Source organism: Neofelis nebulosa, chromosome 2 (assembly GCF_028018385.1).
Source record: "Neofelis nebulosa isolate mNeoNeb1 chromosome 2, mNeoNeb1.pri, whole genome shotgun sequence".
In the NCBI taxonomy this organism is placed as follows: Eukaryota; Metazoa; Chordata; class Mammalia; order Carnivora; family Felidae; genus Neofelis; species Neofelis nebulosa.
In genome coordinates, this window is record NC_080783.1 from 130,534,104 (window position 1) to 130,556,415 (window position 22,312).

Sequence of the window (22,312 nt, forward strand, 5' to 3'; positions counted from 1 at the left end):
TGCTTCTATTTCTACTAAAAGATTTCTTGCAGGAATTCTAGTAACCGGATTCCTAAATTCTGCATATATTTTTTAATACCACATTCTCTATCAAACTTAAGCCTAAGTAGTCAGGAAAAGATGGATCGCTGTATTTTAGGAGGGAGAAATGGACATACATTCTTTCATTCCTCCAGAAAACTAATGGTCGCCAACCTGCCTCTTTCAGGCCTTCACAAAGACTGGAGTGCAATACATTACTAAAATTCCCTCCCCCTGGTTTTCTTGGGTTCTAATAAATATGCCTAAAGCATTTGTTGGTATTCACTCTCTGCTTTTAAAAATTACAGTAGAAATCCATACCCAGTCCTAAAGAGAAAGTTGAGTTTGTTGTTGGTTACTGAGTATGAGTACACAGGACTATTTATACTTTTGCTCATGAGCTATGGTTACCTCAGTAACTGCACCTCTGTAATGGTAGCCTTCATTGATTAAAAGTAGTCAGGAAAACTGTGGTATTAGAGGAGTTATACATGGATAACTGTTTTATCTGTGCTCTCACCATATCTGTGCACAGAACAAACACAACAGTTCAATTCACAAAGAAAATACCCTTTCCATCAGAAATGGACACTGGGAAAATAGGTCTTAGGAGCCCAACAAGAAAACAGAACTAGCCTAGACTTGGTTTGGTGATTTTCTTTTTTTTACTTACTACCAATACTGGAAATACTGGGGATACCTGGAAAGAAAGAAAACAATAAAGAAAAATTGTTAGACAGTTATTAATACATGATATCTTTAACTTAATATAAAAATCTCAGAAACTTAACACTAAATAACATTCAGATCATTAGGAAATATGCACAGAAACAGAAAGACATATATTCATCCATCAAAACCATTTTTGCTTTCATTCTAGAACTCCTGAACTTATCAGGGTTGGGAAATTAATGCTCAACTTCAACAGCTGGTTCAAGACTGCTTCATGACATCAAACATTTTGTGCCTGCCTCTAAGGTCAATAAACATTTTGTGGCACTGTATGTGGTTCAAAACAGATTTTAAGCTAGGCTTATGTTCCGGGCATAGAGTGCCAAATATACACTGTGTGGACCTGTGTAAATATCTCCACACGTGCAACAGATCTCTTTAAATGTGTTATGAGACGCATATGTTAGCTGTTGAAAGTCATTTGGCCCTTTATTTGATTAATTTTGCATAACCATCATTTTTAGCCCTCTTTTACTTGTCAGATATGTGGATTAAACTCTGTAATAGAAACTTAATTGAGCAGAATAATTCAAGAATACATTAGGTTGTTCATACTGATCATGCAGTTCATCAATTTTCTCAGCTTCCACTTTAATTTACAGGTTGTGCTAAGGTGGTGGCACCATTGCAGAATGCAATGGACTTGGTACAAACGTGGACATGAATTTAGTCTGTCCCGAGAGCAGGGGCATGGCAGCCAGGCTGCCTGGGTTTGAAGCTTTGCTCTTACACTCACTGACTGTGTGACCTTGGGCAAGTTGCTTACGCTCTCTGTAGCTTGGTTTCCTACCTCTTAGGGTTGCTGCAAAGATCACTCAAATTGATACATGTAAAATACTCAAAATGCTGCTTGGCAGGTAGTGTGGACTACATCCGTCTTTACTATGATTACTGTTATTGATATAGTGGGTTCATCAAGCAAGCAATACAATGAAAGATACTGCTAATTAAGAGTCAGAGATTTATATCTTCTCCACTAAAGTTGGGTAGGGGTATGGATGGGAGCATGAGATAGGAATCAGACAGAACTGAGAGGCCAGCTTTGCAACTGATTAGCTGGGTGATGACTTCAGGCAGGTTCCCAGCCTCTCTATGCCTGTTTCCTCAACTGAAGGGGGCTAATACTACCTACTGCATAGGGCTGCTGTGAGGATTGGATGAAACAATCCATAAAAATGTCTGACACATGGTACACTGTCAATAAGTGATAGCTGTTAAGGGGCTGTTCAGACTTGTTCTCCACATCACTGGAGTGTGCTCCAAACAGGTGGTAAATGTAGGAATCATTAAACTTCTATTTTAGTATTTATCTTTGAACAACTGCCCTCTGCTTGTTTTAACATCTGACATTTGGCATAACCTACTTAATCATCGTAACTTACTCAGAGATTTCTAGCTGTGTATTCTTTAAAACCAAGAGCCGTTTTCCTATTTCCTAATGGGGAGAGGTATGAAGGAATTAAAGCGTACCATGATTTTTTAAAAACCTTGGAAGGAGTGAAATTTTATTTTCAGTTATTAAATACATTCCAAATCTCTTGATTTTTAAATGCACAGGGTTTATGGCGCTTCAGCTTAATTACTGATTACTCTTCGACCCAAACTGGAAATCTAAATTTCCATTTCTGTGTTTTAACTCTGTCCTCTGAACTGAATTTCATGCTGAAAGCAATCTCTTCAAAGGACTGCTGAGTTCCTGACCAATACTTTGGCAGACTATCTTTGCTGCAGCGTGACAGTGACTTGGTACTGAATCAATCTTTCTTTCTTTCTTTCTTTCTTTCTTTCTTTCTTTCTTTCTTTCTTTCTTTCTTTCTTTCTTTCTTTCATCCCCTGTTGAGTGAGGTATAATGGCACCATCACAATTTTAGTATCAATGGCAGAAGCTCCAAATTCCCCCATGATTGAAAATCCTGCTCCATCAGAACTGCTTGCCTTTTGTAATCCGTCAAAGAGAATGGAAGTTAGGATGGCAGAAAGAGACTTTTCGGGTGTTTTGAAACTTACATGGAGTTAGAGGGCCATGCATAATGCAAGGCGGAGTTCTCAGGATGTTTGGCCAGGCAGCTGGAGAGAGAGCGAACCTGCAAAACTATTTAATGCAGTACTTGCTGCAGCTGAATACGTTAGAACGATGCAGAAATGTTTCCATTCCTTTGGGGATGCTAGCGCAGGAAGAAATGTTCACTGCAGCTGTACAAAGCTTGCCAAGCAAGGCCATTCTGAGATCTTATTTTCCTCATGAAGATGTTTTCCATTACCTAACATTTTGGATGCTTAAAGTTCAGCCCCTTCCTCATTTTGTGGCTTACAATTTTTTGGGGTAGTGTCAGGTGAGTCACTTTCTATTCCATTGCTGTAAAATGGGAATTCCTTAGAAAAGCCTTTTAAACTGTTTGCTGGCATAAAGATTTTTGAAGTAGAAAATATGTGAACACCAAGGGATAGCCATTAGTACATTTTCGAATGTTATTATTACTATTATTTTTCCAAATGCTCCTTATTGTACTGTCCAAACACCTTGGTCTGGGTTCTCTACAGACAACTAAAGAATTTAATAAACCCATTACAGTCATTAAAAAGAGTAAGGTAAGCCATGAGAAGCCTTCCAAGAGTAAGACAAGAGGGCTGTCATTCATGAAAGGTGGGCTTCTTTGGGGTCTGTAAAGGATGAATAAATGAATATAATTTCATCTGACAACACAGACAGTGCCCATGAACCATGGGGATGAGAGTCAGATTATCTAGACACGTGTTGGCAGTTCTTAAACACTCCCTGTGAAGTAATAAGTATTAGGTAAAGAATATTTTTACCCTTAAAATTGAGCTTGGAAGTTATTCTTTCCCTTCTTTTTTCATCTCCCTGATGTGAAATAGCCACTCCCTGTGATCACACACCTCTTTGTACAGGCCTCCCTGAAAAACTTATCAACTTATTTATAATTGTTTGTGTGTCTGTCTGAGAGGTCTGAAGGATAGTCACCATGTCTCATTCCTTTCTGTATTTCTAGTATCTGCCTGGGACAATGCCTGGTACAGAAAAGCTGCTCAAAGTATATTTGAGCAAAACTTTATCACTTGTTACCAAAACGGTTTCTATCAAATGAAAATACTTTTGGCCATAATATGATCTTGTCCCCTATAAAATGTTCAACTGAGATATTTCTCAGAGTTCAGAGTTAATGGGTACTTTTGTTCTCTCTGAACATTTACTTCATTCTGATAGCCAGAGTTATACGATATTCCTTGCCTTCTAGAAAGTGCAGTGGCTCAGAACACAACCTGGTGCTCAACTGGGTAAACTCATTTAATATTTGGCTTATTTGCCTTCCATTCCTTCTTTCACATCTTTTTTTAACCCTCTATTTGGATACTCTTATTTGTATTTGTCTTTTCCCCTAAGCCACCCAAGGGAAAGTACAGATTTTGTGGAGGTCTAAAGCATATTCAAATCTGGGAGCTCTCTTTGAGAAAAAGAATATTAACTTTAAAATATAAAATTAAAGATAAAATTTATTTTTTTAAGGTTAGAAGGATTCTGATGAGGAATCCTAAAACTCAAGCTTCATTAGGTTAAACCTCACCTCTGAAACAACCTCAAAAATACTTGGGAAAGATAAACAGATGATAGGTAGACAGACAGGAAGCACGATACCAGGTAGGCTAATTCAGAAAGAGTAATTTAAAAATGAAGAGCAGACAGGGAGTTAAGAAATAATCTCATTGAGCTTTTCATTTTAGAAAAGAGGAAACTGAATGCACAAAGAGAAGAAAGAGAGAGCCTTGCCCAAGTCAACACCTTTAAATTCAACATTGGAACAGTTAATTCCTAATCCTTGTCTGATTAGACACTGCTGAACTTGCACTGAGGAAATGAAGGACAGGTATGCATGAGTTTGAGAGGAAGGTTCTGCAATACATGGTATATGAGTTTAATACTCCTGCTTCTTCTAGAATAGAAAATGCTCCTTCAGTCAGAGATACACACACACACGTTGAATAAGCCAAAGGGTTTCGTGTATCAAAAGAATGAGAAGGCACTTAGGGCTAGTCCTTCCTCAACTGTAGGCACTTATGGCTAGTCCTTCCTCAACTGGCCCTTCCACTCCTGTATTTAGTTTAATGTTTGTTTTAAAGGAATTTGCTACAATTAGGGGGATGAGAACTTAGTAGAATTATACAATCATTTTCTTCTTCCCGTTCTCCTCTTTCTCCTTCTCCTTCTCTTTCTGTTTTCAATTTTACTAACCCTCCCACCAAGTAAATGGCTAAAGGGGGCATAGTTAAGCAACATGATGGAGATCGCAAAAATAAACATCCTAATCTTCCAAAGCAGATTAATGCAGTGCTAAGAGTCATAACTCCTTCTGAGAATCAATGCAAAGTCGGCAGCTTTTCATCAAGAGGAAATCAGAAGGGACACAGATTTGGCATGCCTCAAAATGAGAGGAAATATTACCACTGTTGTGAGAGATGGTTTGAAAAAAGCCCATCAAGTAGATGGCTAGATCTTCAGGGGAAGCCAGGCTGCGGCCATCGGGAGCTATAATTTCAAAAAACCCAGTTGAAGAAGAGGTGGGTGATGAGGAAGAAAACACTCTGCAGCCTCATTTGTATTCTGGGGGAATAATTTCCAATGTCCTTCCAGCCCTAATCCCTGGTCCCACTGTGTTGATAGGAGGCACAGTGAGTTGTCTGCCGGGAACCTGAAAGTAAAGGAAATAAGGTTGCCTTTATAGAATTATAGTGTGAAATCACCATATAAATGATCCAATCAAAGATAGCTAAAGTCATCTTACAACAGAAAGACCTGAGTGTATGTGATTGACTTGACATAGGTGACATCAACCTGATGTAGCCTATTGACAGATCTGAAGAATGGAAGAATGGCCAATCAGAAGGGGGAGGCCTAGAAAGGAGCAGCATCCCAAGGCATATGGTAGCACTGCTGGCCCAGCACTGTTTCAGGAAGAGGGAGGGGCAACCTGAAAGCTTTCAGGCCTGCAGTGTTCTGTTGGCATTAAGGAGGCTGACTCTGTGGCAGGATGGATGTGTCAGGATGTTTCAGTCTCATGTTATTAGCATTAGAGTCATTTAAATTTCCTGATGCCATGCTCACCAAGCAACCTTCTGATTATTATCTGGCTCTGCAAGGAGTCTCAATTACAAGGGAGAGAATACACTGGTCATGAGGACTTAAATATTCTGAATACCATAACAGTTATTTCATATTCTACATGAATAAGCTGGGACCTGGACATAATTTATCTCCCTACATAGCTGTTATCTCCAAAAGGAGGATTTACACATCCGGCTGGGATGAGTCCATGTGTTAGATCTCAGTGAAATTATAATGACAATAGCATCTCATTCCATTGTGTGCTTACTATGTGTCTGCCTCTGTTCTAAATACCTTATATGCATTTGGGGCACCTGGGTGGCTTAGTTGGTTGAGTGCTGACTTCAGCTCAGGTGATGATCTCATAGTTTGTGAGTTCGAGTCCCGCTTTGGGCTCTGTGCTGATAGCTGAGAGCCTGAAGCCTGCTTGGGGTCTGTGTGTCCCTCTTTCTCTACCCCTCCCCCACTCGTGCTCTTTCTCTCTCTCTCTCAAAAATAAAATAAAAAACATTAAAAAATGTAAATACCTTACATGCATTAATCCATTTAATTTTAATGACAACATTATGAGGTCAACACTCAGGTTTATTCTATGGATGGGAGAAACTCAAAAACAAACAGCTTGCCTAAGATCATCTCTTAAGGAAACTGATTTGAATCCAGAGATCCAGGTTGCAGAGCTTGCACCTGTAACAACCACTCTATACCATCTCTTAATTTATTTTAGGTCCCTATCTCTTATCTCCAATCTTCAAACAACAACTCTGAAAATTAAGTTTTTTTTTTTCTCCCAAATTTACCTCCAGCACAACATAACATGCTCCGAACTAATTTGGTGGTAAAACCTGAGTGAAAGGGGCATGAGGTAGAATAATCAGAGGTTTGCTGCAGAAATATTACAATGTTTTCAAGTGGTGCTACCTCATATTGTGCTGTGAAAATGGTTATAATATATGTCTACAATATATGTATTACCTTTTAAAATCCCAACAGTTTTGAATTCCAAGTCATATTTGGTCCCATGAGCTTCAGATAAGGACTGTGTGGATTGATGGTTATACATGAATAATTCGGTATTCTGGTTTTGTATATTGGGCTGACAGCTTGGCATGCATATATATATACGCATATATATATATATATGGCTCTGAGAGGAAAGTCCTCTCTTATTGTGCTGTAGAATCAGGGGTCTCAGCCTGAAAGGCTGGTGGGCAGGATCTGACAGTGCTCAAGTCAGTGAGGCCATGAATGACATTTTTGGAAGTCTGGGAAGCTCAGCCAGCCAATGTGCCATCTCTAGATGGTCAGATGGGTTATGAGTACCCTTGAAAAAAAATGAGTCTTTTCCCTGTTGTATTTCCTCCAAGATGGCTGGCTCTTCCTGTAGGAGATTGAAGACCTTTGTGTTAGAGCTGCTGAGCTGTGAAGACCATACATTCCAGGAGACAGGGGAAAATGGATGGGAGGTCAATGTACCGCATGCACATTACAGCCTTATTTAGGTTTTCTTAGTCATTCACAAAATAGTTAATTCCACAAGCATTTATAAAGGCCAGAAATACAGTATGGTACTGTTCTTAAATTGCTAACATTTTAGCTCCTGAAGTCATATAGACCTGAGTTTAAATCTTATTCAGTAAATCAGGACACTATAGATGCTGGAGAGGATGTGGAGAAACGGGAACCCTCTTGCACTGCTGGTGGGAATTAAAACTGGTGCAGCTGTTCTGGAAAACAGTGTGGAGGTTCCTCAAAAAACTAAAAATAGATCTACCCTACGACCCAGCAATAGCACTGCTAGGAATTTACCCAAGGGATATAGGAGTGCTAATGTATAGGGGCACTTGTACCCCAATGTTTATAGCAGCACTTTCAACAACAGCCAAATTATGGAAAGAGTCTAAATGTCCATTAACTGACAAATGGATAAAGATGTGGTTTACATATATAACGGAATACTATTTGGCAATGAGAAAGAATGAAATCTGGCCATTTGTAGCATTGTGGATGTAACTGGAGGGTATTATGATAAGTGAAATAAGTCAGACAGAGAAAGACAGACACCATATGTTTTCACTCTTATGTGGATCCTGAGAAACTTAACAGAAGACCATGGAGGAGGGGAAGGAGGAAAAATGTTACAGAGAGGGAGGGAAGCAAACCATAAGAGACTCTTAAATACTGAGAACAAACTGAGGGTTGATGGGGGTGGGGGGAGGGGAAAGTGGGTGATGGGCATTGAGGAGGGCACCTGTTGGGACGAGCACTGGGTGTTGCATGGAAACCAATTTGAAAATAATTATATTTTTAAAAAGTAATAAATCTTGTTCTGTGACGTATTTGCTGTGTGACCTTGGAAAAACTTACTTAGTGATCTTTGTGTGCCTGTGCTTTCTTATCTGTCAGATGGAGATAAAAATAGCACACACCCCATGAGGATTGTTATAAGAATTTAATGCAAGAAAGCACTTCACAAACTATAAAAGCCTAGGGTAAACTTAATAAATAGAAGCTACCATTATTATTATTACAATCTTGGTCATAGAAAGTCAACCAACTGTAAGTGTACACACGTTATCAAAAATCTAGAGCGAAAAGAGCAGTTAATTTTGCGTGGGAGAATCTAGGTAGGCTTCACTGAGGAGTTGACATTGAGGAGCAGTTTTGAAAAAGGAGAATTAAAATAGAAAGTGAGAGAAAGGCAATTTGGAGAAAGGAATAAATTCAGTGTCCAGCATGTGGACTTTGAGATCTTCATAGACAGCTGGAAAAACCAGTGTGGATTCATTAGAGCAATTCTAGGCTGTAATTGGCTGATTACAATCAAACCAATACTACTAAGAGCTAAAACCACAGGAATAGACAGGAATGGTAAGGAAAAAAAACTGTAGACTGAGAAGAAGCAGGGGTGGGGAGCTTGAAAATTGAAAGCAAGGGCAGATGGGGAGTCTCTGAAGGCAAAGAAATAACAAACAGAAGTCTAGGAAGAGAAGTAGGAGAGACCAGGTTTAGAGAAGACTGACTTGTTTAAGCAGGTGTCAGAATGTGCATACCCCAGTGGAGAACAGAGGAAGTCATTAAACTTTAACCTGAGAAGCAATATAGTACAATGTGCAGTCCTTGGAGTCAAGATATATGTGGGTTCAAATCCTCCTGCTCACCCTGACTAGTCATGGAAACCTTAATACTCATCCTCAGTAGTCTGCAAAATCCACGTCTGTAAAATGAAACTAACAGCATCTACCTTATAAGAATGTTGTGAGTTAAGAATGAGCTGATGCATGTAAAGCACTTAGGAAATTGTCTGGATAATGACACACACATGTGTACACCTGGGAAAATATAAATTGGTCAATGTGAATTTAATACTAGAGAAAATAACAGAACGATCATCAAATTATTTTCCATTACTCAGAGGAGACCTAGATATTGTGTAACAATTCAAGTTGGATTTCTGAACAAACAAATAATGTCAATGTCAGACCAATTTAATTTTCTTTCTTTGAAGAATATTAGACTGTGTAGGTAAGAAGAAAGTGAAAGATTGAATACAGTGGAACTAGATGGGCTTTCTGTCTGTCTTCATGACATTTCTATCACTAGGCTGTAGAAATTGTTTAGTGCAGCAGATCCCCCAAAGAGTGTTTTACAGAAAGTTATTAAATGTTCCATGAACAGTTAATTTTGGGAAACTAGGGGTAAAATAGGTTACTTTACTATAGGATTCTCAAGTTTTTAATAAGGTAATATGAATATCTTAAGAGTCAGTATAGTTTATAGCATTTTCCAAACTTATTTGACCATGGAATTCATTAAAGGGTCATAGAACACACTTTGGGAAGCAGAGGTGTGGATGGTATTGTACTATCTTTCTTACAGTTATAGTTCTTAAAAGTTAATTATTGAGTTTTTAGCATATATATGTAGAAAAATATTGTGTTATTCCACAGGGATCAGAAATTTAAAGATGTGGAACTTAATACTTTTATTCATGAGCTGGACAATAGCAATCAAGTGAATCATGATGAAGCATGAAGTTGGACAGAGTTGCCATCTACTTTGAAGACAGAAAAGAAATTTAAAGGACGCTGAGAATACTATCAAAAATAGAATGAAGATCAATGGGGAGAAGATGCCTTACAGAGAAAACATAAGCTTTGTAGAAAAACAAGGAAAACATTCTGATATATATATTTGGCTTTAAAAGACCAAGAAGAAAACACACTGGTCTTGAATAAAAAACATGGTGAATAAAAATATAATCACAAGAGTTATTATTTCTGCCTCTACCAAGCCTATGGCAGTGAAAAGCATAGGGAAATGTGATGTGTCTCACAGATTATAGGGGTGGCTCTATTTTAGAATGTTGGGGATCTGTATTCTTCTCTCCTGGCTCTACATGCTCCTTACAAAAGTGGCCTTGGAGATGCTCCAGAATTCAGGACTTCCAAAGTCATAAAATTCCCAGCAAACTCCTGGTTTACAGTACCTCTGGGTGATGGGTTAATTGTCTGTGAATGGAGATCTTCTAATTTTCTAGTTTAATGAAGTTCTCTTAGTTCTTTTGCTGAGAGTGGACAGGAATTGACCTTCCTACTAAAAAATTACTCTGGGGGCACCTGCGTGGCTCAGTCAGTTAAGTGTCCAACTCTTGATTTCGGCTCAGGTCATGATCTTGTGGTTCATGAGTTCGAGCCCTGCATCAGGCTCTGTGCTGACAGTGCAGAGCCTGATTGGGATTCTCTCTGTCTCCCTCTCTCTCTGCCCTCCCCTGCTCTCACTCTCTATCTCTCAAAATAAATGAAAACTTAAAAATTATCCTGGCTGCTGATATTCTGCTAAATCAAGAGATTATCCAGGATGCATAGCCTTTCTAAGCCATTGAGGAGTTGATGTTGAGGGCTCAGAGATTGTAGCCACTCCTTTTTTACTTCTTAGGTTTTGTACTTTTGTATTAGGATATGACATATCCTAAGTGTTCCTCTTAAATAACTGATCTGTGATGCACCACCTAGAGTTGTGTGTGTGTGTGTGTGTGTGTGTGTGTGTGTGTGTGTCATGCACACAAAAGCACGTATGCATGTGTGTAAGAAAAAGCTGGTATGAATAAGAATCACAACAGTGCCAGAGTCTTGTGCTTGGTTGACATTTTCACACTAAAAAATTAGATGACTTCTAGGGCAAGCAACCCCATAAGAGACATGAAAATCTTATTATATGAAAAAGGATGATGATGTTAACCTGGAGAAGAAAAGAAACAGGGATCATATATTCTTTCACTACTTAAAGAGAAAAAAACCCACTGGAAATTAGGAGATAATATTGATATTAATAAATAAGTTTTATAACAATGAAACTGTCCAATAATGAACAAGCATGCCTTATGAAAAAAATTCCAAAATCAAAATTATTTTTGAACACTTATTTGGTGACAGGTGTTATGCTGAACACATTACACGCAGTAGGCCATTCAATTCTCTCAAAATCCCTATGAGGTAAGAACTGTTATTATTTTCACATTACAGGTGGGAAACAAGTGTTGGAGAGGTTAGTTTAACTTTTTCAAGGTCACACAGCTAGTGAATAGATAAACTGTATTTGATCCTGGAACCTGTGTACTAAACCACTGAATTGTTTATTTCCATCCTTGGACATTTTAAAGCACAGTCTGATGTATCAGAAATTTAATTTAAGGGGTTCTTTCCACTGTAAGGCTTTTCCATTGCAAGACTGAACCACTACAGTCATCTCTAAAATCTTTCATTTAATTTCTGCATACTAAAGACTGAAAGAAACATTGACTTGAGCCCCCTTGGGCATTATGACCCCTGTCATCTTCCTACTGTAACAAAGATGGGGAAAAGTCTGCAAGTATAGAAAAGGCCAGTTGAAGACTAAGGGGTTGATAAGAGATAGAATCCACAAAGAAAATTGGAAGAGGTTGCATTCCTTTGGCCAGGGAGTAATTGGTGATCTTCTGCAATGTGCAAAAGATGATGGGTAGGTAAATCATGTCCATGGAGAATACAAGAAACCCATCACAGTGAGAAAGCTTGGCTAGCACAAGAAGCTCTTCCCAGTGAAAAGGTCTTGAAATAAACAAGACTTCGAAGCTCAGTTACAAGCAGAAGAAGTCATGTTAGAATAGCAACCAATGCCATTAGTAGCAGCCCACTCCAGCTGCCTTTCTGGTAGCCTTGTTAAGCTGGTCAGTCCTGAGGATGAGCTAGAAGGCTGGCAGGTGTCTGTGAACTTTCCTCTGTTCCATCTTGTCCCACTAAAGAAGCAGCAGACACCAAAAATGAAATCTGAGCCACTTTCATTTTGGGAAACCTTTAAAGTAAATATGACAAGTGTGGTGATAGGGACCCTTGGTAGGCAGCCACAGGGTCTCACAAACAAATAACCTTTTGATTCCTTCTGAATTCATGAGTCTATGGCCCTGAACAATTGAGGATGGCCAAAAGAGTCTCTGTGAATAAAATCACCTTGAAAAATCAACATTTCTGTTCAATAGAGTTTTATGTATTAATTTTAGGAGATAGACTGTCAATTTTTCTTTAACACAGAAAGAAACTGAATACCCTTACAAATAGGGATTTTTAAAAATCTTTTGAAGAATTTTTTTTCTGCCTCATAGAAATTTGATCATAATTTCATGCCCCCTTACTTCATGGCTTGTTTCTCGCTTCATTACTCTTACATTTAACTTGATAAGGTCCTGGTTCCTGTGATACTAGTTTTTAGATTTTGGTTTCTCACAGCTGCTGCTTTGAAGTACCTGATAACATTCTTAGCCTTGCACAGAGTGAGTGGCTTTTCAAGCCCTCATTCTCCCACTGCTCACTGTCCTGCTATTTCTGTTATTTCTCACTTACTAGGTATATTCTCAACCTCACCCCTCCTCCACTTTTGAAAGAGGGCAAACCTTTGGCTTTTACAAGTGGCTAATCGGTCCACCCATGGAATTGGGCAGTTTATTCTGAAAGTAATCATTTCTCTGCCTGAGCGTGTCAGAGTGTGTTTTCCTATGGATGTTCAGGGATTTTAGTGGGGCATACACATGAGTGGTAATGGGGCACCTGTTATGGTTCCTGTAAACACAGATAAGGCCGATGCTCTTTTCACATACACACAGACGTTCCTTAACTTAATGTAGCACCTGCAAGGCCTACAATCACACTCTGTGTCAAAAGGTGACTTTTGCTAACAGGATCCGTGCCAAGCATGACCTCAACTGCTGGAATTTGGAAAAAGCCAATTATTTCACTGGGCATAGCTAAGGCTATGCTAAGATCAGACAGGGAAGCATCTTCTGGACAAAGCATCTCTCAGGTTACCCAGTAGGGGAAATGGGATTATAAACATTTAGAGAATTTCTGGAGTTGTTTATGGTTAAAATTAAGTTACCATTGGGAGTTTTGAACGCTGTCGTTATTTTAATTGGAAATTAATTTGGTGGAGAAAAACAAACATCTCCTGTTTCATCCACTTAGCAAAATTTCTCCTGATTTCCTTCATTTCCCAACACATTTGATGTGAATGTTGGAAGACTGAATTGAACAGATGAGCCAAGTGTGAAAATGTGCTTACAAGTGGTAAAATAGGGACTAGAGCTTCAGCTGCATTTTGAAGAGGAATGGGACAACGGTAAGAATAAAAACAAAAAAAGCACAATCGCAAGTGAAATTGAGCAGAACTCTCAGCTCATCTCATCGTGCACAAAATATGGTGTTACAGAGCAAAGCTACTCACAGGTATTTGCAGTGCCCTTGGGGATGGGGAGATAGGAGCCTGGACTCCAAGGCCGGCCCTGATAATTCTTCTTGCATTTCCCACAGTCTGGACCTGTAGTGTTGTGCTCACATTCACAGGTCAATTTGCTGTTGTCATACACACACACAGTGGCGTGGAGATTACATTTGCACCTAAAGAGAGGAGAAACAAGAGTTCATTGTTAAGTCAAGTTGGTGATCACAGAGGCTTTACCCATCTATCTCCTGGGTGGTAGTTCTCACACCCTGCTGTGCTTGGATACCTACAAGCTCTTGGCAAAATATAGATTTGGAGGCCCTACCCTCAGAATCTTTTCAACAAGTGCCCTTGGGGGAAGACGTGGGGTTATGATACAGTCTGTCTCCTCCCACACTTTGAGGAATCCTAATACCAGTCAGTCTGTTCAGTGGGGACCTGAATGTGAGGTAAGACAACTGTGCTAAAAAATCAAGGGCTTTCCAACAGGTATCCAACTACTTAGGGAGCAGTTTTCCTGTAATATTATCAAAACTATAACGATTTCATCTGGGTTTGAAGAACAATGTTATCTTCTGTTTTTCCTTAAATCAGAAAGGCAATCTTTCTTTGTTGAAAAGGAAGTGTAACCATTAAGACAATTTGCTATTCAGACTATTTTATAGACCCAAGGAGGTCATAATAAGATATTCATATTCCGGGCTCAAAAATGACCTTACCCCAGGTCCAAAGTTTTCCCACCAAGGCTTCTACCCAATCTGAGTAGTCCTTAGATTCCTCCCTCACAGCAAATAAGACAATTACAAAGTTCTCTCAGGAATGGTTCAAATGACTCAGAAAAAAAATGCTTAGAGGCCTAGAAAACAAAAACCTATATGTGGCTGGGTTATTGCCTTTGGTGCCTATGAATAAAACTGTGATCTATGAGAGGCCACAATGAAATATGCAATTTCCACAAAAATGCATCCCCCTATCCAAAATCCTGGACTGTAAAATTGCAAAGGCCAACTGGATATTTGTTGAGGTAGCAGATTATAAATTGTAACTTCTCAAGCACAGGTCGCATCCTGTGGAAAAGTAAAACCTAGGTTGACAGGACGACCATGGCCAGAGGCCAGAATAGTGTATGCAGGACGCCATGCATCCACGCAAAGGGGAGAGCTAGGACACCCAAGCTGAAGGATAAAGGGTCAAGGTATGTCAGAGTCAGAATCGGGAAAATGTAATTTGTGTGTGTGTGTGTGTGTGTGTGTGAATTTTTAAATGAGTCTGGCCTCTCCCAAGAAGTAGGACAAAAATATAGAAAGCCAAATTTCATAAAGACAAAGAAATATTGTCGTGCTTTACATTTGTTTTCCTTTGTGGAAAGTGTCATGAATTAGAAAAGGTAACAGTAGTCTTTCTTAGGTAGGAAAATAAGGTTCTTTAAGAACTGATGTGGGTTTCTATGTTGTCTGTACAGCAACATCCAAGGTTCTCCCTTGTGCACTGATGATCTGTTTGGTAGGCTGGCCCACACTTATGGCAAGGAAGCAAAGGAATGGCTAAGACCATTACTGAGAGCTGTTGGGTTCTCTTCTAACCAAAAGGCGTGGCCCCTAAAGCAATGCCCACCCTGCCCCCCTCCCTCAAACCTCCCTGGGTAAAGACCACACCTCAGCTTCCTCAGGGGTCTAGCACAATTCGTAATACTTGTAGCTACACTCTGCCTTCTGTATACTTATAAATTGTAGTAAATTGAAAGGCTGCTGTTTAAACAATACCTCTTCAACTTAGATACATAAACAAAACCTTTAAAATTAACATGTATGCAGTCTCATAAAAAGATAAGAGAAAAATAATTCGGTTAAGTGAAATAGTGTTTAATTATGAGCTAGGTCTTACAGCAATCTCCTCTATGCAGGGAGGGAGTCAATTGTGCCAAGTTGTATATGGAAGGATCTTTATGCATCAACATTAGCACCTTTATTTATGGGTGTGTTTGTGTATATGGAAGATGTTAGAAACCTAAGTGATAGAAGCACCAGCTCATACTGATTTAGCACCCTATCAGGTGTTAAAAATTCCAAATGGGGAAAAGAATAATGTGACCCCGAAGGATATGCTGGTTTCATGTAGGAAGACCAAGAATACAAGAAGTAATTGTAGGTTGGATTAAATGTCTTGTAACTGTTAATACCTTCATATACTTGTAGTCACTTTCTGTGTTACAGGCAATTTCCATTCTAAAGACCTTATATTTGCTGAGAAAATATTCTTTGAATAACAAAAGAAGGTGAAAGAGGAACGGATAAATGTTTAATCTTATTTCTCTCAGATTTCTTTCAATTAATGGTTCATCCTCACCTGTCCAAAAGCTAATCATTCAAAGGCTCAACTCAATTCAAACTCTTCCCAATCACCTATGCTACCAGTGTAGGCACCCTGAGCTCTATTCTTCTGATCCCCTTAAATGCTTCTGTGTATTTGGTTTTGTCAGTTGTTCCTTAAGGCTCTTTGAGCTTTTAAAATGTTGACTCATTGCACAAATCTCTCCCATCTTAAGCGGGGGTGGGGGGGGTGGGGGGGTGGATATCTATCCTGTACTTCTTTTCTACCTTGTCTTCATTTCCAGCTACTTCTTTAACAATCTCCTCTCCCTTCTTGAGTTTCCTGTACTTGAATTTTCCATTTTCTCATCTCGCACTCACTCTCTGTCACCACCACAGCCTCTCTTGCCATGACCTCCTTGTTGAAAATCCAATGGATACTTCTCTTTACCTCATTTGACCACCCAAGGGTATTTGAATCTCTCCCTTTGATTGAGGTATTGACTACTCCCTTTCTCCTGATACTTTGTTCTCACTGGATTCTCAAGTGCATTTTCAGAACCTTCTTCTGTGTGTTCTTTTTATATGCTGTTCTTGGGGTTCTGGCTGAGAACCATCAGCCTAAGTGAGTCTTTTCAGACACTCTTACAAAAGGCCGTCCCTTCAATTTCCTCTGTGGTCCTTAACTACCTTTGGGTTACAGCAAACTTGCATTCTAAAACAAACTTCCATAATCTTCCCCACCCTGAAATAATAAGCACATGAAAGATAAGCTTTAACATTTGAAGACATTTTAGGAGATTCAGAGATTCTCTGTTACCCACAGAGATTGATAGAACCCTTCCCTCCACTAATTACTAGGTGAAGATTACCTGATTGACATATTGATAAATTCTGGATCTATCATGGATCTCTCTCCTGGGCATGTCAAACTCCACAGATCCTGAACTGAAGTCTGAGCCTCTCTTCCCCACTGACTCCTCCTTCTGAGATGTCTGTCTCAGTAAACTGCATCACCTTTGAGGCAGTTGGTTAAGAATGCCTCTCTTCCTGGGGCGCCTGGGTGGCGCAGTCGGTTAAGCGTCCGACTTCAGCCAGGTCACGATCTCGCGGTCTGTGAGTTCGAGCCCCGCGAGCCTGGAGCCTGTTTCCGATTCTGTGTCTCTCTCTCTGCCCCTCCCCCGTTCATGCTCTGTCTCTCTCTGTCCCAAAAATAAATTAAAAAAAAAAAAGTTAAAAAAAAAAAAAAAAGAAAAAAAAGAATGCCTCTCTTCCTTTCCTATCACATCTAAGTTGTCATTGCTCCATCTCTCACCAAATTCTGGAATTCCTTCCTCTTTGATAACTCTCAAATACACATGGTTCCAGCTACCCATTGTCACTGCCCTAGTTAAGCTTGTCATCATCTCTGATCTGCTTTATTACAATGGCTTCTCAACAGACCTTACTGCCTCCAGTCATGCTCCTCTCTAGCCCAGTCTCAACACAACAGTCAAAATAATCCTTTACACAAAAATATTGGGGTCACTGTGACTTAGAACCATTTAAAGACTTGTCACTATTCTCAGAATAGAGTCCAAACTCTGTCATGTGGCCTCCAAGTCCCTTTGAAGTTGGTGTCTTCTCCCTTCTCTAGATTCATCTGCACTGCCAGCAACACTACTTAGTTTTTCAAACTTTGCCTTCAGGTAATCTTATAAGCTGTTCCTTCTGCTTGCAACATTCTGCTCTACCATTTCTATTCCTTTCATCTGCAAAATTCTTACCATTCAGGTGTCAACTTGGAAATTTCCGTGTCTGGCTGCTAACTGACATTCAAAAAACATCTGCTGGTCAATTATCTGAGTGCTTCTCTGACCCACCAGAATACCTTTCCCATGTGCTCCTGGGACACTGGGTGAGGCCAGTCACATGATAAAGCCCACACTATCTCTGCCTTAGACATAGGCTGCATTCTCATAGTTTCTTCTTCTAGCATGTTTACTAGAGTAAACTCCTGGAGGCAGCAGTCATGTTTGCCTTATTTATTGCAACATCCCCAGCACATGTCAAGGTGCTTGGCACGTAGTAAGTACTTAAAAAAAAAAAAAAAAAAAAAAAAAAATATATATATATATATATATATATATATATATATTTGACAGATAAACAAATGATTGTTAAACAAGTAAACTCTCTGAAAGCAGGAACTTCATGGGTCTTTTCTACTATGTCTAGCACGGTAATGGACTAAAAACAGAATTAATAGGTATTGTAATAAATCAAAAACTCCTTGACATGTGCTCAAAACTACCACATGCCCTTATCATTGGTTTACATAACTAACCTCATAATGGGCAAAGAGAACTCTATAAAATTGGTAAGACCTTGTAAACACTATTCAAACTCCAGATAATTTGCCAAATGCTGGAAACCTAACACAAGAAAAAAAAAAGCCCAAAAATAAATGCCTCAAAGACTCAGGAAAACAACACAGTTTAGAGGAGAAAGAACAAGATAAAACAAAAACAAAGCATTTGTGTAGCATAATTATTCTGGAATGTTCATCTTTTGGCTTCAACTTCTCATGGAAGAATGGCCACCTGGTTCAGGTTCAAGTTTGGCAATCTTGCTTGAGTTCTGGCAAAAACTGGAACTTGTCTAGTATTCATTCTGCTGACCTAGCCTAGCTTCTGGACTGTGTTTCCTCCATCCTGGTGATGACTGTTGTACCTGGGCAGCACAGGTGAAAGTGGACATTGAGGTACCACAACACTGGCTGGTATTTGAAAATGATTCTCTTTCCTTCTCTACAGCTTGGTTTATTCGCATCAGCCCATTCCAACCAGCCACTAAGATTCTTTATTTAGAGCCCCTGCCAGAGTATCTTTTCCTCCAGCAGAAAAAAAAGAAGAAATGGATGTCACAACGCCAGGAAATTGCTCTCAATTCCTGGGAATATGACCTCCAGCCTTGTGATGGGATGGAGGTCAGATTTCCAGGGCAACGACTTGTCTCTGACAGATTCATTATCTATTTCCATGGTCATCCAGCTCCCACGTCTACCATTACATCAGGCAGGGAAGGAGCCGTACAAATGGAGACCTAACAGGCTTTGCTAACAGTGAAATATCTGATGTTCTGGAGAGCTAAAACCTATTCACTGATTCTGTTTACACACATAGAACTCACACCAAGACACTCTAGATGGAATTGACTTGCTTGTACCTCAAAGATCCACTTGTGCATAAGTGACAAACTACATACACTGTCAAATAAAGGCATTGCTAAGACGGACTTACAAAAAAAGCGAGCTCTGTTCTTTGATGCGAGTGATGAAAACCAGAGTATTCTTGCTTTCAACCAGGTCTGCACTTCCTGTATTTTAGTGACCAGCTGTCATGAGTCAATTTAATCCTGCTTATAAAAAGGCTCCAACATTTAGATGTGTGCCACCTGCCAGTAGGTACGAAAAACCCATACAGTCTGCCTGTTTTTTTTTTTTCAAGATAATTTAATATATTTATTCTGGGAAACATGTTATCCACCAGAATTTCCTGTGAGTTAGAGATCTCTATATATAATCTATCACTAGTGTTTCAAATAGAGGCACCAAGACACAGAAGTTTGAAACTGGCCCTTTCTGAAGCAAAACAGGAAGGAAAGCCAGGCTTGCTGCTTTGCAGGTCAGGGATTTGACTACTTTTGTGCCAGAGGAGGATTCACCATGAAGCGAATGAAGTTTAGCATCACGGCCTTTTCAGGGCCTTAAGGAGGACCCTAGCAATGCTCTCATGTGGTCACGTGCTTTTGTATAATTTTCACAAATAAGATATTTTTGCATTTTTTAAGTAGTGAAGGCTTTCCCTTAATGAGAGCACCCTTCCATTCCCAAAGGTTGTAAATTTTGGGCACGACAAAACCTGGCTCAGTCTCTGGTTGCACCCTCTGGCTTGGATTGGCAGCAGCCACACAAATGCTTCTAGAAAATGAGTTTGCACAAACACTGGAGCTTTGAAGACGTCTTTTTCAAAAGGTGATAAATTACAAAATGCCTTTCACATATTTTTTATGCCTCTGCAGCCCCTTGACCTTTCTCTTTGCACTTTGACACATGAATTGTTGGTTTCTACCTCAACAGATTATTTGAAATAGGAGACCCGCAGCAACATAATTTAGAAATTATGAGTTATTGATTATTAAGTCAGATAGCCTGGGTTCAAATCCCACCTTTGCCACTTGTGAGGCCATTGGATAAATGACTTCACAAACACACACATAAACAGAACGTGTGGAATACTTCCAAGTAGCGGGAACGGTGCTAAGCATTTTTTTTTGTATAGTTCACACGGACCTCACAATAATACTGCGGGATTGGCATTAATTATAGATGATGTATTTGCATATTGACCAGCTAAGAAACCAAACCCATCTCTCTAGCTAGAATGAGACGGAACAGAGATTTAGACTGTGGGCAGCCGGCCTCCAGAACTCTGCTCTTACCACCAAAAGTGGAAGGCTGTCTAAGTATGGCTAGGTCTCAGCTGCCTCGTCTGTAAAACAGACACAATAAATGGATGTGTTTCAAAGAACGGTTTTGGGTATTGAATAGATAATGTATGCGTGCCTTTAGGATAATGTCTGACACAAAATTCTTAATAAATGTTATTACTTCTATAGTCACTACTGCTACTACCACGACTGAAATGGGCTTATTCATTCTGTAAGACTTAATTAATAACATATTCTTGGGTAGCACCATGAGAGGGCCCATGGGATTCAAAACCAGAAGATGACAAAGAGTCCTAATGTCCAAGAACATACAATTTTTGAGTAAATAAGATGAAATACACATAGACTACAAACCTTCAAGAGGGCAATACTGAGAATGCCAGGGACCATGGGAACAAGCCCCAGGTGAAAAACATTATATACCTGGGGCATTTCATGTTGACTATTATTGCTAATAGTCAACTATTAGCACTGCTTCTCTTACAGTGCAGAACCGGGATGCAGACTGGTATACAAGGCTGACTTAAAAACAACAGCCATAGCTATGTCCTATTGGCACAGAAATAAACAGGCGCCACAAGCCTGAAAGACCCCAGCTCCAAAAGACACCAATAAACTGTCTTAGTTGCTTGCCAAAATCAACCAGTCAGGACAAGGCACTTTTCTATCCTTTATTAGCATAATGGACCTGGCAACTTTCAGGGGACTTTATATAAGCAGGGCCTCCCCTTTGTTTGGAGAAGCCAGCCTAACTCCTGTGTGTTCGTGATGTGTCTCCTTCCAGCTAGAGCTATAGCCCCAGTAGAGCCTTGCCTGTGCCTTGGTCTGGCCTCATTTCTACCGTTGTGGGGCCCAAGATCTGGACTCCAGTAACAATGCTTGATCTAATCATGACAATATAGGAAAGTAGGGTAGTAACACTCACTTGTCTCTCCACTGATAATGCTGTATTTGCACAAAACAGAGGGACAGCCCCTAACGCTGAAGGCGGGTAGAAGAAAAAAAACAACACTTAACCACGTCCTAATATAGATCTGGAACTGTGATAGATGCCTTATGTATGTTATTTCACCTCCTCCTCATTACCACTGGGAGAAGGAAGTATAAGTATCTGTAATTTACAGATGTGGAAAGTGTGGTGAAGAGCAGTTAAGTGATTTGCTCAAAGAAGCACTTCTGGTAAGTGGTAGTCAAGAGTCAATTCCAAAGGCCAGGTTTGAGCTAGGACATCAGTCTATTTGAGGCAGAAGAAAGCAAATTGGTTTGTAGAAGGAGAATTAGACTCATGGTTCCCAACAGCGATATTAATACTTCTACTAACACTTGCTACCTAAATTGAGGTCTCTGGATCAGCAGTTTCAGGATCACCTGAGGGCTTGTTAAAAATCTCAGGCTTTTCCCAGACTTGCTGAAGAAGAATCTGCATTTTAACCAGATGGCCAGGTGATTTATATGTAGAGTAAGGGCTAGAAGCACTGCCGAGTCACCAGTGTGTCAAAATCCTGGTGAACAGGGGTGCCTGGGTGGCTCAGTCGGTTAGGCGTCCGACTTCGCTCAGGTCATGATCTCACGGTCCGTGAGTTCGAGCCCCGCGTCGGGCTCTGTGCTGACAGCACAGAGCCTGGAGCCTGCTTCAGATTCTGTGTCTCCCTCTCTGTCTGACCCTCCCCCGTTCATGCTCTGTCTCTCTCTGTCTTAAAAATAAATAAACATTAAAAAAAAATTTAAAAAAAAATCCTGGTGAACAGGAAAACTAAAATCATGGGTGTGATCCATATACAAACCTTACTTCTGCCTATATTCTGTTGGGCAGTCTTTGGCCTAAAATCTGAGTAGTACTAAGGTGCTAGCTGTACTCACAAACTGAATTGACCACTTTTGTTTGTGA

At 39.8% G+C, this 22,312-nt stretch overlaps 1 protein-coding gene across 10 annotated transcripts in view; it reads right to left on the reverse strand.

The window, feature by feature from the left end:
- The window catches only part of NTNG1 (netrin G1), a 337,549-nt gene that overhangs the window by 71,613 nt on the left and 243,624 nt on the right, over positions 1 to 22,312 (reverse strand). For all 10 annotated transcript variants that reach the window (XM_058716355.1, XM_058716363.1, XM_058716359.1 and 7 more), the window contains 2 exons: positions 13,628 to 13,800; positions 695 to 721 (listed from right to left, as the gene is read on the reverse strand). In XM_058716355.1, the coding sequence (XP_058572338.1) occupies positions 695 to 721; positions 13,628 to 13,800 (200 nt within the window). The remainder of the gene's footprint in view (positions 1 to 694; positions 722 to 13,627; positions 13,801 to 22,312) is intronic.